The sequence below is a fragment of the Ciona intestinalis genome, chromosome 8 (assembly GCF_000224145.3).
Source record: "Ciona intestinalis chromosome 8, KH, whole genome shotgun sequence".
Lineage (NCBI taxonomy): Eukaryota > Metazoa > Chordata > Ascidiacea > Phlebobranchia > Cionidae > Ciona > Ciona intestinalis.
In genome coordinates, this window is record NC_020173.2 from 749,966 (window position 1) to 768,891 (window position 18,926).

An 18,926-nucleotide genomic window follows, 5' to 3' on the forward strand; every position below is an offset into this window, starting at 1 on the left:
TATATTATATATATTATAATTAGGGATGCACATTACAGAATAATTAGGTATTCTAGGATATCCTANGAATACTTTATTTCGAATCTAGAATTCCGAATCTAGAATTTCGAATCTTTTTACATTTATAGGAAAAAATATTTTTACCCACATAAGTCAGTTTATTGAGTCTTTCATAATAGCCTTGTTTGATAATCAGCTGTAAAATGATCAAAAATTGTACTATTGGGTAGTTTTTGCCCCATGAAACGTATAGCAGGCTATGAAAAGACGTTGCAAAACGTTTACTCTCGAAAGTCCCACAAACACAAAAATATTTTTTTTTCAAAAATATTAAGGTTTAAAAATTGTTAATATAGTGTATGAGATGACGTGTGATGACGTCATTAACAGAATACCGAATCCCGTAATTAGATTCGAATACAAAAGGATTCGAATCTATAAGATTCGAAATTCTGTAATGTGCATCCCTAATTATAATATTTCTCCAAATTCGTATTAAATTATTCACATATTAATTAAAGCATGTTATAAAAAAATTACCAGTGTCTTCCAACTCGTACTCTGCTACATGTAAACCACGGTTTCGATTTGTATGAACAAGGTCCGCATATGGATATTCACTTTGTGGATACTTGTAAAGCATTTTCATGTAACTATGTGTTGGGCTACTATCAAGGTAATAATAATTCTCCTTCACATCTTCCCCATGGTTGCCTTCCGGTCCTGTATAAATATAATTAAATGGTAAAATAAAATGGTATCCATGGTATGTCTGGCGCAGTGGCAAAGAGATTAATGCACCTGCCTGTAACCCAGAGGTAATGGGTTCAAGGCTTGTTCGTGCTATCATTATTGGCGTATGTGTCCTTGGGCAAGTATTGAAAGGCTTTCCCCTCCCAACTATACTGAACCTAACAAACATAAATAAAACCTAATTAGAAAAAAAACCAAACCTGTCAACCCAAAAAGACGCTCCTTTAGTATCGGGTCTTTTCCATTCCACAAAGCAACGGAGAAGCACAACCTGCACTGTCGATCACAAATACCAAGCAATCCATCCTCACCCCATCTGTATGCACGTGATCGTGACTCTTCATGACTCAAATATTCCCAACTACAGAAATAAGTCATGAAAATGCATGAAAAATGTGACAAATCTAATTGAAAAGGACCATACAAAGAAAGGAAACAAAAAGCATCCTGCTTAAATTTTTTATCACTTCTATTGGTATAATCGTTGATATGTGTTTGTTAAGACTTAATGGTAGATGGTTAGCTTTGGTAACTGCATCAATTTTGCATTAAAACAAAATATATCAAAACATTACTGACCAGTTTCCATCCGGAGAATAATCCTCTCTTACTGTTCCCCACTGTCTCTCCGATAAATAAGGCCCCCAACGCTTCCAATTTTTCTTTCTTTCTTTATCTTCAAGCAAACGCAACTTTTCCGCCATGTTTGCTTTTCTACCAAAACTATTAATATTTCAATTTATTTAAATGTTTTATACTTTTACTGCAAAACAAAGGTGTTTTGATTCAGAATAGCACCTTAAGCATCGGTCAACCATAAATAAACAACTGTATTTGAACAAAAAGCCAAATAATGAGGGTAGGCTTTGGCAAACAGAGACAATGGAATATTATAGGGTTGGGCTGATGCTAATAACAGTTAAAGCACTCAGATTTTGAGTGTCTGCTGCACAAATAATGAATCCCTTTGATGTATATGGAGAAACACATTAAAAAAAAAAGTAAAAAAACACTTCCAAAAATACCACTTTGTCCTTTCAATATTTGTTCACAGATGATTGTGCTGTGTCAGTTTATCCAGAGTTTGAAAATACATGTATTTGATGTCGAAGTCCATGTCATACCAATAGTTTACAGCTATAGTTGCATCTGCTTGCTGTACGTGATGAAACCAAAGTGAAGGAAGGTATAACACTTCACCTGCTTTAACATTACAAGTGATTGGGCGTGCATGAGAATACTTCGGATATCTCTTTAAATCAGGTTTCAAAGGGTCTATTGGAATCCAAGGCACATTTTGTAAATTACACACTTTTCTAATTTTCCATACCTTATCAAAGAAGTGTTTATAACATGGGTAGGTCTTGTAGGGTATGAAAGGTCGGTCAGAAGGTGGAATTAGAGTAAACGTTTTTTCACCCTTGATAACACAATAAAGGTTTTCATAATGATCTTTATGTAAAGATGTCACTGCTTTTTTCTCCCCCATCCAAAAATTCACAGCGTCCGGTTTACAATTGAAAGCCTCGTTAGCCCATGCAAAGTCACTATCAACATCACACAACAACTCAGGAAAGTCAATTGTTAAATTAGAGTTTTGTTTTTGTATATAATAAGCATCACTTGAGGTTTTATCGAATAATTTTTCAATAAACGAGGCAAAAGTCATTGATTCCTCCATTGGCAACATAAACTTTTCGTGTCGAACAGCATCAGCGTAACCATCCGGAGTTACAGCCACTTGTATAACTTTGTCTCCCAACTTTTCAGCTAAATAAGGACATTCCCATTTTTCTAAAGCTGGCCAATGATTTATCGCATTCTGAAACAAACAAGGAATATTCCTAGAAACCCATTTTCTGTGAAACTCCAAAGCAGAGGGTGCACCGTCATATCTCTCAACAATACTTGGAAGATACAACTCCCTTGCTTCAGTTGAACATTCTTTTAGAATTGAGTTAAGTTCCTGATTCATATTTCACCTTGTCTATTTTTGTTATTTAAACAAAACATGCTGATATACCTGTTTATACACAAACTAAAACAAAAAATATATAAACTTGTGTACGATGCCTTGGCTAAGTGGTTAGGTTAGCACGCCTGCATCTAACTCAGAGGTAATAAGTTCAAGGCTCCGCACTGCTATGATTGTGGGCAAATGTGTCCTTAGGCAAGATACTTAAGGGCAATTGCTCCAATTCAGTGATGGCTAATGGGATGTCCACACTATTAGCCACAAATAAAAATATATAAAAAGACTCAAAAAAAGTAACATACATGGTAACTCGTAAGCTGGCACGAGGTGTTAAACCCGTGTTATAACGACTGTCGTATTCCGGCCACGCGAGGATAAAGCAAGTTACATTCATTCAACACATTTGTTACTTACAAACTAACCAAAATAAGTATTTTTTGTACAAAAACAATATATGTTTATGAATATTGCTGCAAGTTTTTGCAACTTTTGTTCAGACCATCGTGACTCGTGAAAAACTACGGTGACGCAGCAGTTTTATGCTATTCATATTATGAGTTATGAGAATACCTGTTTTGAAAACTTTCTTTTAAATACTTTATTTGTATTAAACTTTCATATTTTACTTGCGATTTTGAAACAATAAAACGTTAATTCTCCAGTGAGTTTAAACACATGTTACCTGTTTAAATGTTTTGCACACATCTTGATCGTATGTGTGGGCGTTTCTGTTTGTTTTTCTGCAGCAATTAGACTTCGATTTCGGGGATTCACCAAAGTAGAAATAACTTTAAAGAAAGGTCTTTGTAATTCTATGCCGTGTAACTACAAGTATTAAATAAATAAATGTAACGTACTAACGTGGTTCATCCTCCGTGGCCTGAAAACATGTCGCTATAACACGTTATACTCTGCTTCATAATACCTTGCGCCAGCTTACGAAATACCACGCATGTTACTTTGTGGGTGATCGTTTTTTTTGTATGGCTGACAACTGAAACAATATATCCGTAATCACTTGGCACTTGCCTTTAAGTGTCTTTCCCAAGGTCACATACGCCCATGACGATAACAGCGGCGAGCTATGAACTCATAACCTCTATGTGAGAGGCAGGCGCGTTAACCGCTGGGCCACGACGCAAAACTGAAAGATTTACTTTAATGCGGTAACCTTATTTAAATTTGACACAATAGAAGTAGAACTGATACACTGTATAAAACTTACACAACCAACAATTGCCCGTGCATAAACAGTATATAGTACAGTGGGAAAGATGGGACACCTTTAGCACGTAATATCCAAATATCCTCATGGTGTTAAACAATTAACAACGGTGTATGGAAGTCGCAGGAATATATTTTTTTATTAAATGTTCTATGTTTACTTCTAAATTGAACGAGGAATGAAGTGATGTCCTATCTTCCCCCATCCTACTATAATCGAAATTCAGCCACAGACACTTGGCGATAATGTATAAAAGGGAGCTTTTGTGAAATATTGAATAGCAATACCCACTGTAGGTAGGCTATATCATATAAACTATAGCAGTGGGCCATACACAACATTTTTTTAACTTGATTTTCAAACCGTAATATACAATATGTGCGTTTTCGAACTGGTAAAATTAAGGTGTGCGAATCTATAAATACCTCCTTGTGTATTTTGATATGTTTCTGATGTCAATTTCCAAGATATTACTAATTTGTGTGTAATTGCTGAATCTAATTGCTTTAAAGTCACCACAAAAACGTCATATATTTTGAGTTTAGAAATATTGGACAATATGGGCTAGAAAGTTCCGTATTCCTTCACTCTACTAGTAAGTACGATAATTCCGAAACATCCATATTGAAATACAAACAAATATCAGGTCTAAATAAGCAAATTCAAAAAAATCATAGAACTGTATCCTCCCGACTCCCATATACCGTTGTTAATTGTTTAAAATACGATCTAAATAGTTGATTACTACGTGCTAAAGGTGTCCCATCTTCCCCCTCCCTACTATATATCCTTTAAAAAAATTGTCGCACAGTGGCGCGAAGAGCAACTCGACTTGAAATTTGTCGTTGTGAGAAAAACGAGACAGCAAAGTCTTCCTAATTGCCGATACAAAATATTTAAACTCAGCTGTAATTATTCTTCTTGTAAAGGTGAGTCCGATACATGTTTTTAAATTTACAATGTGCAAACTTTTAATCAGCGCATAGGTCTTTTAAATTCAATAAACGTTAGTGAATACGCTTTTCGTTTAACTTTTAAAAATCTACAAAACAGTTATTTGGTTTTATATTTCAACATTCGTTTCTCGTGACTGCATTTAAATTATTGAGTACCCCGTGACGCTATGCGTAAAAGGCGCACGAAACATACTTGTAATTAAGCTAATAGGACTAAAATCAATCAGACAGCCTTATCCGTAATAACAGCGCGCGCTTTTAGTCTCCAACTTCAGATACTTAAACGCCCGGAAAAGTATCGTAAAATGCTGTATGTTATATAGCGTTTGTATAGCAAACACACTGGTTGGAACTGGTCGTACAAGTTGTTGACGTGTTTCCGAAATATCATCCACCACTCCCGGCCTGCCGGCAGATCTTCTAATCACACAAACTATCTACTATTATCCATAATTATCCACGCATTGTTTTCATTGACATTTTTTGGATTATTCAATAAACCGTGATCCACTAAGACTTTTATATATAGGCACAGTTCTAATATTATGACATAAAATGAAACAGATTAATTAATGTATTTAACTATTACGTATAAAAAAGATGCGATCGGAAAGACGGGCTTTATTGGTCAGATTATGCCATGCTGATCTGTTTTGGTTATAAAGGATTTAATTAGCAATGCTTTATAGTCATCAGTGGTGATAAATGACCCACTAACCTACTTTTACAGAGCTCAAAAGGCTATGGAAGTTAAACATTTTGCAAATTAAGCGCCAACTTTGAACCATAGATTGCTTGGTAAACTATTGTATAAAGATAATTGCTGGTTCAGTCACCAGCACTTAAAAAAATGTGACGTTATTATGGATTTTAAGCATTTATTTCTCAGAGTGACGTTCTGGGTGATATTTAAAATACAATGTCCTTCCCGTGTAAAAAATGCAAAACATTATCGGAAAGCATAAATTTACATTGTATTTATTTGCTTCGCAAGTAACATTTCTGTGAGGAAATAGTATTTTTTAAAACTTTTCACACTACAATGACACGATCCTTTTTTAACCACCATGTTGTAGCAGCAGTTTTGTCAGCAAGATTTCATCAGCCGATATTTCAAGGAACACGTGTCCTACTTGCTGCACGCCGCTGGGTTGAGTGTTAGAGGCCGCATGATCAGCGCATGTTTCTCTGACACAGGGTGATTCTTGAGTGACGTAAGCTTCTGCGCTTCATCAGCTCGCGTTATCTTTGGTTATAAACTGCATGTTCGTTTGCGTGAAACATCATAATGTGTAATGGCATGTGTTCTACGTCATCGATTTACGTCACTAATTTATATTGAAATTACATATGCGATTAGGCGGATATAGTGCAAAATCTCAGAAGTAAAAAACATTATCATATACAAACTGTCGAATTCAATCTCTGAAAATAAAACTACGAATGTACAACTTCCAACTGTTTGGCGAAAACTGTTTTCAGTGGGGCCGTAGCCTTGGTAAATATAATATACGCTATGTGTCGTTGAACCGGCACCGCCCACGTACAGTCTGTATGGATTGGCTGCTTTTGTGGGTTGATAAAGTCAGCTGAGCGCGAGGTCTGGGACGTGACCGACAGAACGTGGTAAATGGCGACTAACGGACGGGTCATTCTCTCTTTTTTCTCCGCAACTTTTTTGTTCGTAAACTTTGAATGGCTATTCGGTCGATATTAGAGGAAAGAGAAATACTCTAATTACATCCTACTTCGGCTAGGTATGTGCGTTGGTTATGTGTTATGTGTTGTTCGGCTAAAATATATTTCAGTAAACCCCACGTGGGACGCGGTTAAATAATTCTTAACCGCAGAAATGCACGTACACTGTTTTTGCCCATTCATTAGTCCATTAGTGTATTATATATACCATAAGTTTTGATACACATAGCACAAACATTGTATGCGAATATTAAATATCTAGACAAACAAAGACTTCAATACATTAGCCCATGTTACCAAGATTAAGTGATATGTTTAGTCAACATACCTTGTAAATGGAATGCATGGGTCGACCGGGTTCGAACGCACAGAACAACTTTAGTCCAACCTTCGCAGCACAAACAAGGAGTTGACCGCAGACAATCACGCGCCCGCCGCGTGCTCGATCGAACAAAACAACACCAAGTTAAAAATGGAGTTAAATGGCATGCGAAATACACACAGTTTAATTACACTAGATGTTTACTTAAGGCCGAACTTCCCGTATTATAACACAATGGCGTGTCGTTTGGTTTAATTTTAAGATTACCTATATATTTCACACACGTTGCCAAATGATGCATAATAGGATTGGGGAAGATGGGACACCTTTTCATTATATTTTCTCGTACTTTTTGGTAGTAAACAAAGAACATTCAAGGAGTTATAAAACCGTATCCTCAACCTCGAGACTTTCAGTGACCGGTGTTAGTTGTTTAAAACACAATTAAGATATTCGAATATTATATGTGCTAAAAGCGTCCCGTCTTCCCCCATTTTACTATATTTTACATATTATTCCAATCAGTTATCTTTTTAAAATGTACACTAGACTTGTTTACATTAAATAAAATATCGGTTACAGTGGTTAATTTGAGCAGGAACAGAATTGATCGCAGTCTTTATATTCAAACCTTACCATTCGTCTTTGCAGAAGCGTATTGACATCATTGTTTGTTAATTCGTTGATGAAAATGGTAATCGCGTGACGAACCTTTGTCAAGAGCGAGTTACTTCTGCCAGACATATTAACCCACTTTTATATAAGTGTTGACTAATTGTACCATGGAAACAGTCAATGCCGTTGAATACTGCACGCCGACTGTTTGCTTAGAAGCCATGTGTGCTATTTTAACAGGTAAACAAACGCGTCGGAACAACACAGGAAAGCCCCACGTTTAGTTAGTAATCTTATCCGTGCATTCTAATACGTACGTAATACGGTATGCTATTACGGTCATAGCAGAACACTAAATATAATATGGGGTGGCCTATGGCCTACTAAAGATATCTTTATATCCCACATTAGATATTTTCAGTCATGCGGATGCTCTTACCGGAACCCAAACCACAATCGGTTAATTACATTAATCGACTTAAAATAGCCCGAAGATGACGGGTATACCTTACCATCTTACTCGTTTAGCGTTGTGAATCATTATTGCAGCTAACGGTACATTGTCCGTTTTAAAGAGCGGATATGATTAGCAATATCTACCATCGATATTAAAGGTATTGGTGTCGTCATTATGTCTTTATATTATATTTTAACCCAGCATTACTGATAAACCGCAACTAATTGATATTGTTGTTGATCGTTTATTACCAACTGCTTTCAGTTGAAAATTCCACACATAACCTATGAAAGCAGCATTTAGCTAATCGCATTAGGTCACCTGTGCTAAACCAATTATGCTAATCTAATTAAATGCCCTAAAACGTTGGCCATTTATTTGTTGAATTTAACAGCCCGACTGCTATAATGTATATTATATAAAGATAAACTTAAAATACAACTTTCCACGTTGAATTTATTGATATCAAACAGTGTTAACGGCACTTTGACAAGAGGTGTACAAAAATATGGGATACATTAGAAATGAATTAAATAGCTATGTTCTGTATAAAAGTGTTCACGAAGGCAAGTGCTGAAATTAGGCATATCACTTTAAGAGTATATGCAACAGTAAGCATTTAAAAAGAAACATTCCAACTTTATAAAGATGGCTGCTTAATTGGCAGCCAAACGCAACACTTTTGTGGGTGATGAACAACAATAATTGCAGCAGCATTCACAGCACCAGAGTTAAGCTGAAATTATAAAGACGTGACACAACATGCCAATGTAGACACAACAGCAATAAACCTTGACAGTGCGATTGTACATGTGTGCTCATGACAAACACCGATCTACCAGCAAGCGGCGATTTATGCGCAATAAAACGTGCACAATGAACAACACTGTACAATTTGCTTCCTGTCTTTCTTGGGAAATAGCGCAGACTACCAGGAGGACATGGGTATTAATACTGCAGTTCACAATAATGTTATTGCATATGTGTAATTATAGAATTATTTCAGTGGACAGTATCAGTAAAAGGGTCCACTGCCTTCCCACCCCACCCATGTATTAAACTGTGGGCCAGGCAATTCCATGTAAGTGGATGGTGCATGGGTTGAAATATTGGACAGGTGGTTTGCAACAGGTGATTTCGATTTTTCAATACTACTTCTGTTATTTATAACAGAAATGACATAGTTCTGTCCTCTGTTATTGTCCCAGAATTCACCAGCATCACAAACATACTGAAAACACATCTGAATATCCTCTGATTGACACTGAGGAACATCTACATTAAACTGAAACGTATCGAGGGCCCCATTTTCATATGCGTTTTTAACATATTGGCATTTATGATCAGAGTATGATTTCCAATTATCGAATGTGATTCGCACGGAAACAGTTTTATCAAAACTTAAGTTTTTCACTTTTACAGTTCCAGAAATACAAAGGCTGTTTTTCACAACTATATTTTCCAGTGATACATTATGTTGCTCAAGGCTTCTTTTAAATTCCACATAGTTTGCCACCGGCTGAGTAAATTTAAAAGCAAACTTTTGTTCTTTTGTAGAGGAATCAGTATCAGAGCTAGATAAGTTTAAGTTCTTAACAAGTTGCCTTATAAGTGTACCAGAAGTCATAGACTTGGGCGGCTCATTCGTGGACTCAGTTAAATATTTGGTGAGTGTTAAAGAATAACCTTGTGTGTCTGCAAATGTAACTTTCTTGTCTTTTCTCTTACTACCATTAGAACATACTCCAACATTTGAGCTTGTTAACACTTTGCGGTGAGTAATGATTGATTTCAGTTTTAAATTGTTAACAGATTGTTTGTCAGCATCATTGAAACTGTGGGTTTTTACCCTCTCTTTAAGCAGTGATTTTTGCACAGGGTATTGAAGCATTGAACTTGTAAAACCAGCATCACCATAACGATTAGATGTTTGGAAATCCGTGGCTCTTTTTTGGACTGGATAAAAGTCTGAAGAAAATGAATGGAAGGGTGGGCTGACACTGTACAAGTATGACACATCGGCAGGCATGATGCAGTGAATACAGTGAGTCAAAAAGCAACCTAAAAACAATTAAGGTTCATTATACAATATATTTGTACTAAGTGAACACTTAAATATACACATATTGTACAAGCCATTTAAAAAGTAGCCTACATATTTTCAAAAATAACTTTTAAACAACAACCTTTTAACTTTATAATAATAACTTCTATTTGCCTCTTTAACTTACCAGCAATAGGATCTTTGTACAGAATGTTAAAAGCACGTTTTATTCAGCATGAAACCGCACACAGCAGACAACAGTAATATTTTTACAAGATCATCAACTTATAGGGTATATCTGAAAGCGAAAATGATTTTTAAAACTGAACTGTCATGTTGCTGTGGCCAGTGGTAAACATTTGTATTTTTTGAAAAGCTTTATTGTATTACTAAGTTTAGACTGTCGTACCACTTATTGCTGTTACTAACCGGTTCAAATGAATGTTCAATAAGCCCGAATTCTTATACTGCACTGACAGCTCTTACGAGGAAAGAACGCACGTCACGCGTCCCATGCCCCGAGCACGGCTCTCTCTACCACAAACATTGCAGCAAAGTGCGTGATGTCGGTTGGATCACGCCTTCGGCGCATGATCACTGTCTGGCCGCGATTGCTAATGTTTGGTGCTCGCTATTGAAGGCGACTGACTCTCGCGTGGGAAGTTTCGCAATTCCTATTTCTTGGGTTGTGAAATTCGAAGAAGAAAGTGTAGACATGTTACTTTTTAAGTATAACACACATACTGAAAACCTCCCAGTACATCACGCCATAATACCATACTGCATCGAGTCATTTTGTTTGCAAAAGTACTACTTTAAGTAGTCTGTTACATATTACGTTTAAATTAAAATATAGTAGGATGGGGGAAGATGGACACCCTTTAATTCTGTTTTATCGTCCTATTTGATACTATATTTGAATTTTATTTGCCAAAGGTATCCCATATCTTACCCCACAGAACTATACTATCAGTACCCCAATAAAAGGCCGAAATGTCTCCACATTACACATGAACTAATGCAAATCTAGGATAAAATAGTCTACTTTATAGACTGGTATAAATAACACAGAGTCAACAAATCTAATTAATTAAATACGTTTTATGAATGAATGTAATAATAGCACGTGCATTTGTAAGCAAAACATGCTGTTTTTTTCAAAGCAAATCGTTTCGGACCTTAACAAACTTTGATGTTTGAACTCTTGTCATTATGTTAACCGCTTTATATTTTGAAACGAGTTGAAAGTTATAATCAGCGATGGTTTGGCACGAAGGAGAAATATACCACTGATAGCAGCTGTTGTTTGATTTATCACTGGTCACTTACGAATCGTTGCTAAATTTCCGACGATGCGGCATTTTATGTGTTTATGTTCTTCGATTAGTTTGACCCAAATGACCTTCGCCGCTTAGTCGCGTAAGGGAAATGCGGTACCCCTTCGATTTTCTTAAAATCCAATTTCCGCCTGCGTTGCATAATCGCTTGGAAAGACATCCGCAGGAGAAAGCAACTGGATTACTTAATGTATTACTCTTCACACGGCTAAATTTAGACAGAATGTTTCTAAGCATAAAATATCTCTTTCATAATTGTAGTTGCAATAAACTATTTATATAAATTGTAAAGTTGAAAAAACGGACGACAATCAGAAGCACATATACCAGAGTCTATAAATATGGCGAAACCCTGATATATACTTAACTTAAACTATTTGTTTTATTTATAGTAGAGTGGGGGAGATGGGACACCTTTTCATTCTATTTTCTTGATTCATTTGGTAGTGAACAAAGAACATTCAAATTAATATAAAACCGTATCCCAACTACTTTCAATAAGAGTTGTTAATTGTTAAAAATACAAATATATTTGGATATTATGTACTAAAGGTGTCCCATCTTCCCCCACCCTACCATATTAAGCGAACTAGTTGGGTTTAAAAAAACCCAACCGGTTTAGGTTAAATTTATCAGCGGTAGCTTTGGTATATTAGATAAAAGTACAAACAGTTCATGACATTATATCGAATATTATAGTATACCAATGTATATATAAGTAGTTATATACATTGAGTATACCCACATCAACTGTTATTTATGACTCTCTATCGACATGTAGTGTTTGGATTTATGTGTCTACTGTCTAGAATTCGTTGTTTATTTCGGAAACTGGTAGTTTGTATCCAATGAATGTAGTTAATTTAAGCAAGATATTATATAACTTTTAAAATTTTAAATAAGGACAAAAATCTTGGTTTGAATTTATCTTACGAAATGCGTTTATTCAGAGTCCGTATATAAACATGCGTTTACTGTCGTTGGAAAGAGTACTGTAGTTGGAAACAACCTCAACCGTTGCTCTTAGCGTGAGCAAAGGTAATAAAAACAACCATTTTTATTATTTCTTGCCTGAATGGTTTAACTTGCTTTTTTAAACTCGGCAAAAAGCGAACCGAACTGCCATTTCTATAATGTACTAAAACACGCATTTATTACCGACACGCCTCACTGCATTGAGTTGTTGTTGTTTTCGTTTTTCTCTCCTCACTCCTCCCATGCGGGACATGCGAAACAGCGGGACGCAATAAGAAGAACGAAAGATTTTCTCAGTCGAATAAAGATAGATTCGCCTGATCGGTTGTGACTTTTGCAACGCTTGCTGCTCCGTTTAGGACATAGTGAACATACTAACGTAAAACGACAGTTTTTTTTATAATTAGGATAACAAACTCTTCAAGTTTATACTTAAATTGCTTTACCCAATACGCGGTTATTAAAATAAGGTAAACAGAACGGCTTTTATAAGATTCGAGCTTTTGTAGGTTCAGTGATTATAGATTAATTGTGTATTGTATATATAATTTATAGACGTAAAAATTTTTTATGTTTTGTATTTATACGTTTCAGAGAGCAGATATCAAATGGATCAGCTTTAAACATTTGTGTTCAGTGTTTATACTTTTTATTTGTGTTAAGCTACTGTGAAAGATTGCCTGCTGCAGTGTCAGTAGCAATATTGTACTTGTTACATGAAGATGCTTTTCACTTGGTCTCGATTGCTGCCTAAATATCTGGCCACTTTTGTGCTTTTTGTTGGCCTTGCAAGCCCAACTGAACCTATTTTAAGTATACACCGTGCTGGAAGAACAGAAGTATTTGAAGAAAGCTCTTTGTTGAACTCTAGTTTTGATTCTATGACAATTCCTAATGTGCCAATTGAACAAGAACTAGGAACAGAAACGAGTGAAAATGTCATGAAAAGTGCCAATTCTACTTTGCTAGATTACTCTCGGTTTGAAGCTACAGTCTTAGCTTTATTAAGTGCTGGCCTTGTTGGAATGAGTGGAATATTTCCATTGATTATTCTCCCAAAAATCAACGGTGGTTTAAACAAAAAAGGTGAATATTAGGAAACTTATTTGTACCAAAAATGAGAATGTATGTTGCTTTACTTCCTTTGTTTTTAATATTTTTTACTCTTGTTTCAATATTGCAGCAATTGCATACGTGTTTGGTATTTGACCACATATTTACGCAAAGCTTCAATAACAGTGACACTCGGTCATGAGCTTTTGAGTTTGGTTTCGAGTTAGCGCCTTACTCCCACTATACATAACACAATATAAAATATGTGAACTATTTAAAATTAAATATTAAATTTTACACTCTGCATCAGACAGTATTGTAATTGGACTTTATTTAAAATTTAAAATTTACTGCAAGGTATATCACCTTATGTCATGTTTCTCTACTAAAACAATTTTCACACGATGTCATGTGACATGCCCATGAGAATAGTGGTGTCTGTAACAATTCGGCATGGTGATTTACCACGCATGTTTGTTTTCTTTTATACTATATATATGTTTATATATATATATATGTGTATATATATGTATATTTTTGTTTACAGAAACTTTTAGAATCTTTTTATACTAAATATCTTCTTATGTAAATAAAAATACCTTTCTTTAAAATCTAAACATTTTGTATCCAGGTAATCTATTTTGTTGTTTTGTGAAGGTGCAAATTAAAGGAAATACAAACATAAATTGGTTTTGGCCCCACAATATTTTTTTAATTCATCTGGTGCTGCTTTTATAGTGCTGTAATAATTCATTGAACAATTAATGTTTTACAGATGGGTCAGTTCAGTTACAACGCTTGTTAAGTTTTGCAGTTGGTGGTTTACTTGGTGATGTTTTCCTTCATCTTCTACCTGAATCATGGGATCAATTAAACAACAACAGTGAGTTGATATTTAGTTGATTTTGTTTACAATGATGAAATAAAATATTGTTTCTTGCAATACATTCTTTTATATAAAATGTGTTTTAATTTTTTTTTATATAATTGCTTCAATGTAGGTTTTCTTTAATACGTTTAGCTTTAGCATATAAATCAGTGCAGTGTACAAGCATATGGTTTATAAATTTGTGTTCAGCTGCCAAGCAAGCTTGATTGAGGAAGGAAGTTATAGAGTTACTGCTTACTGTTGTACTGTGCTACCAATTGTGCTGAAACTGCAAAACTATTTTACTTTAAAACAATGAAAGCCAGTAATAATTGAATTATATATTTTTTTAAATCAGGCGGTTCACACACACATTGGCCAGCAGTTGGCAATGGTTTATGGGTGTTAATTGGCCTCATCAGCTTCTGCCTCCTTGAAAAACTTTTCCCCGATGACAAACCAGAAATGAGTGATGATCTGACAGTTTCGGAACATACTGACATAAGTTCGTGCGCTGAAACAACTTACAAGCAAGTATGAGTCATACAGATAAATAGGCTGCAGTTTCGCTGTCTTTTCAGGAGTGTTTTTTCACACATTTAACTTTTAAATGTAATACAGCTGGTAATCACATTAGGTATTACATTGTTTATGTTGGAAATGAACTTACAGTCCGTTTATCTAACTCTGTAATCAAACTTCAGATTTTACTACTGTTTATATTGTACTTTAAATTTTAAGCGATTTTTAATATTGCATTGATTGTGTTTTGTGTTTACCCTACCCTTTTACTTTGCAGTATTCAAACGGCTTTAATCAAAATGAGAACAATAACTTACGGCAAGTTAATGGTACGTCCAATGGTCATGCTTGCCATCAAACATCAAAACAGAATGGCAGTAAAAATACAAAGCATTATGAAACAAACAAAGAGCGAAGCAGTTCAACACAAATCAAAGTAAAAATTTTTTTGGGTGCTTTTATTTTTTATTATATTTGTATATCTTTTTTTATTTACTTTTTCACGTTTTCGCGACATCAAAACAGAATGGTAGTAAAAATACAAAGCATTATGAAACAAACAAAGAGCGAAGCAGTTCAACACAAATTAAAGTAAAAAATTTTATTGGGTGCTTTTATTTTGTATTTGTATATCTTTTTTTATTTAGTTTTTCACGTTTTCGCGAATGTTTGTTAATTATAGTTCCATTTAAATCTAAATCTTAATTTTAAATACCTTTCAGACAAGTGGATATTTAAACCTATTAGCAAACTGTGTGGATAACTTTACACACGGGTTAGCAGTTGGCGGAAGTTATCTCGTCAGTAGACGTGTTGGTGTTTTAACCACGCTTGCAATTCTACTGCATGAAATACCACACGAGGTACGAGACATTTTTGTATTTTAAATAAGATTAATGTCTGTAATTTATGAATGCGCGCTTATGTGATGTCTCTTTAAATCATTTAAATCACTTATAACTTTCTTTATGACTGTACCAAATATGCAATATTTACAATATATATTTATGACTGTACCAAATATGCAATATATTTATCAGCATGACTAATTCAAATATGTTTGTTTATAAAGTTAGTATAAACTAGCATGACGCCAGCACCCAATAGCCAATATCAAACATGTTAACTAAACAAGTTGTTTAATTAAGGTCGGCGATTTCGCAATTCTGCTGCGAGCTGGCTTTGATCGCTGGCAAGCGGCTAAACTGCAGATTCTCACAGCAGCTGGTGGATTACTAGGAGCAGCCGTTGCTTTGTTGGCAGAATCTGCGAAGAGTGCAGGTCAGCACTCAGCATTATATCATAAACCACTGCCACATTGAATTAAGTGGAATGCCAATTTTGACATGAAAATGTTTTTTCCTAAAATTTGGCTGTTTGAAAGCAAATACTGTTGCTAATGAATGACTTCATGTATATATAGTAAATATATTTATCGGCATTCTTCCATTGGATCTGAAAATATCTTGAAATATTCTTTTTGTATAATTTCTCACTGATCTATGTTTCATTATCTCACAAGGTGATAGAGTGTCTTGGATTCTTCCGTTTACATCTGGAGGATTTATTTACATTGCACTTTGCACTTGTGTTCCTGATTTACTCAAGGAAAAATCTCCCAGGTTAGTTTGACCCTTTAGGTATAATTTATTCGGATTTGAATGAAAGAATGTAATTTGGTTTACCCTTGTGTGGCCGGAAAACGGCAGTTGTTATGACACGGCTGTTCTGTTTTATACACTTCTTGCCAGCTTATGAGTTACCATGTATTTTATTTTGTGGGTAATTATTTTTTGTCTTTTATTTTTTATGTGGATAAGTTTGTAATTTATGATGTAAATTACATGTGAACAGGCCATTATAAGCCTGATGAAGTCCAACTACATAGTAGATAAAACATTGTTTTTTAATAAAATCCTTGTCAATTTTTTGTGCCAAAAGTTGGCCCTTAGGAAGTTATATCATGTCTGACAGTGACAGCAGAATGTCAATAATTTACTTTTAACAAAATATGACGCAACCCTATATACTTGCATGTGCATGGGGTCAATGTGCAGTTAAACTAGTTTTCATTACAATACAAACAAATTTATTTGACAGTTGTGTTTATATTGCTTCAGTCATCATTTTGCATTTCAAGTTAAATCATAATTTTATGCTGAGTATTACATTTCTTTTACCACATTGCGTGCTCTAGCATTTGGATCATAGTTTATATCAAATTTTGTCTATGATTGCCACAGGTTGGTGGTAAAATTTATTTTTGGGGACAAAACTACTGTATTAAAACACACAGTTTTCACTCTTAGTGTAAATCCAGTTCATAAGTGTATTGTATACAAGTGCAGATCTAAATATCTAGACATCCATTCTCTAACTTTTATGTCATTTTTGTTACAGTTTGTCTGAGAATACGATGGTTTTTCAGTTCAAAGCTTAGCTTCCATTTTGCATTTGAAATCATTAAAATTCAATATTATTTGCTTTCTGCCTTATTGTCTTTCCACCACACACAATATAACATGTATGAATTATAAATAACATAATCTCTTTTGTATCAACAAAAATGTATAACGTGATCCTAAAAAATATTTTTGCAGGGAATCTTGTATTCAAATTCTCTATATTATCCTTGCTATTGTCACCATGCACTTAGTGAGTTACGTTGGCTGATGTAAAGAAAATAGCCGACAATTCATTGGATTGGTTCTATCTATGCAATTCTGGTTCTGTTTGAAGTGATGGTAGTATAAGAAGTGTTGTAACTGTATTATCATGCCAAATGATATTATTCCGAGTGTGTAGTAGAGATACATCATGCTTGCCATCCTCTGTAGCAGTCTAAGCAATATGAGAATACTTTATGTCAAGACTGCAGTAACTTTTATATTTTCTTAATCGAACTAGGAAGCAAACTGCGTGAATGCTGCCCACACAACGTTGCAGCTAACGGTATTGCTATTTTGTGCAAAGTCTTGTATTACCCATGAACTTGATTGACCTATCTGTTTCCTATGTTCAGTAGACGCAACACGCAATTTGCGTCCACGGTTCAATGCATGTCGTTCAACCGTAGAAATGGCTGATAAAACAGCTCCTTCTCCACTGTAAGAGTCTGTATTTCATACTTAATATCTGCAGTGCCTTGTCTGAACTCGTTAGTTCAAAATGCATGAAATTATATTATATTGTCCGTAGGAATTTGACATGACGTTTAACAAATATTTCATTGTATGCAGTCGCGTTTTAAATAATGTAAATATTTCTGTCCACAAATCTTGATTTTAAACAATTTTATTATTATTGTTACGGCGTATATTCGTTTGTATAAAATTGGTAACATACGTAGATGATCAAACTGTATGACTTGAACACACAGTACTTCTTTTTAACTTTACTTTAGGCTTAGAGTAAATAGAAGAACAAATAAATTTAAGACTACTTATTGCCAAAAGAATTCTCGTTTTACTTAGTTTAACAAGCATTTTATGTGCGTGGTAACAACGCTGTAATAAAACGAACGTTTGGTTTTATAACTTAGTGCGTTTCATAAACTACTCGTGTGCAATATTCTCATTGCTTTGGCTGCGTTAATATATTTATTCAACTTAATTATTTCGGAGAACCATTTTTATAGATCAGAACTTTATAAATTATACTGTTTTTACAGTAAAAATCCGCCTTAATTCTTTTTAATTTAACCCCAGATTTGGTTTTTGTAAATTGTTTTCATTGATCATCATATTTGCTATTGTTTTAATCTTGTTTTTTTTTCATCGTGGTGATAGCGTATGCAGAAGTGTGGGGAAATAAAATATTTTAAAAGCGTACATGAATGAATGACACTTATTTGTTGCTGTGGCGGGGTAATAAAGTCGTTATAACACAGGTGCACTATCGCACACACCTTGTACACGCTTACGAGTTACAACGTATGTAACTGGATCTGTGGGTGATTTTTATTGTCCGGGACAATTTATACTGCTCATTAGTCGCTACTGAGTTTATATATATATAGTAGGGTGGGGGAAGATGGGACATCTTTTAACTCAATTTTCTCGTTCCGTTTAGTAGTCAACAAAGAACATTCAAAGAATCATAAAGCTATATCCTCAGGACTCCCATA

The 18,926-nt window shown here is 34.7% G+C and overlaps 4 protein-coding genes across 7 annotated transcripts in view; 1 reads left to right on the forward strand and 3 right to left on the reverse strand.

The window, feature by feature from the left end:
• LOC100182734 (uncharacterized protein YMR196W-like) overlaps nt 1-7,050 on the reverse strand; it is a 19,632-nt gene extending 12,582 nt beyond the window's left edge. Inside the window, exons 1-4 of one of the 3 annotated variants that reach the window (XM_026835688.1) lie at nt 6,936-7,050; nt 1,333-1,467; nt 954-1,114; nt 541-723 (exon numbers count right to left, since the gene is read on the reverse strand). In XM_026835688.1, coding sequence (XP_026691489.1) covers nt 541-723; nt 954-1,114; nt 1,333-1,457 — 469 coding nt within the window. In that variant the 5' untranslated portion in view covers nt 1,458-1,467; nt 6,936-7,050. Of the gene's footprint in view, nt 1-540; nt 724-953; nt 1,115-1,332; nt 1,517-6,935 lie in introns of those variants that run through there. The other 2 variants (XM_009860931.3, XM_026835689.1) reach the window with 2 other exon arrangements.
• Nucleotides 1,517-2,791, reverse strand: LOC100181237 (jmjC domain-containing protein 7-like). The gene has a single exon (XM_026835690.1). The coding sequence runs from the start codon at nt 2,726-2,728 to the stop codon at nt 1,802-1,804; it is 927 nt and encodes a 308-aa protein (XP_026691491.1). The 5' UTR covers nt 2,729-2,791; the 3' UTR covers nt 1,517-1,801.
• Nucleotides 7,051-8,437: 1,387 nt separating the features above from the next.
• Nucleotides 8,438-10,384, reverse strand: LOC100183581 (protein phosphatase 1 regulatory subunit 3B). Its single transcript, XM_002121547.5, has 2 exons — nt 10,233-10,384; nt 8,438-10,062 (listed from the first exon to the last, which is right to left on the reverse strand). The coding sequence occupies exon 2, from the start codon at nt 10,028-10,030 to the stop codon at nt 9,017-9,019; it is 1,014 nt and encodes a 337-aa protein (XP_002121583.1). The 5' UTR covers nt 10,031-10,062; nt 10,233-10,384; the 3' UTR covers nt 8,438-9,016.
• Nucleotides 10,385-12,952: 2,568 nt separating this feature from the next.
• On the forward strand, nt 12,953-18,632 carry LOC100178071 (zinc transporter ZIP13). Of its 2 annotated transcripts, XM_026835641.1 has the most exons (9): nt 12,953-13,443; nt 14,186-14,293; nt 14,637-14,812; nt 15,078-15,183; nt 15,339-15,391; nt 15,523-15,663; nt 15,949-16,081; nt 16,323-16,422; nt 17,401-18,632. In XM_026835641.1, the coding sequence occupies exons 1-9, from the start codon at nt 13,074-13,076 to the stop codon at nt 17,471-17,473; spliced, it is 1,260 nt and encodes a 419-aa protein (XP_026691442.1). In that variant the 5' UTR covers nt 12,953-13,073; the 3' UTR covers nt 17,474-18,632. The 2 variants fall into 2 exon arrangements, with proteins under 2 accessions (XP_026691442.1, XP_002120593.1); XM_002120557.5 differs by lacking the exon at nt 15,339-15,391 and having other exon boundaries at nt 15,078-15,236.
• The last annotated feature ends 294 nt before the right edge of the window (nt 18,633-18,926 follow it).

What these genes read in the sequence shown, in the direction of transcription:
- LOC100181237 (XM_026835690.1), bottom strand. Translation starts at nt 2,728, where the DNA reads ATGAATCAGGAACTTAACTCAATTCTAAAAGAATGTTCAACTGAAGCA.
- LOC100183581 (XM_002121547.5), bottom strand. Translation starts at nt 10,030, where the DNA reads ATGCCTGCCGATGTGTCATACTTGTACAGTGTCAGCCCACCCTTCCAT.
- LOC100178071 (XM_002120557.5), top strand. Translation starts at nt 13,074, where the DNA reads ATGAAGATGCTTTTCACTTGGTCTCGATTGCTGCCTAAATATCTGGCC. An exon ending in GGATCAATTAAACAACAACA is followed by an intron (nt 14,294 to 14,636) that starts GTGAGTTGATAT and finishes TTTTTAAATCAG; the next exon opens with GCGGTTCACACACACATTGG. An exon ending in CTCAAGGAAAAATCTCCCAG is followed by an intron (nt 16,423 to 17,400) that starts GTTAGTTTGACC and finishes ATATTTTTGCAG; the next exon opens with GGAATCTTGTATTCAAATTC.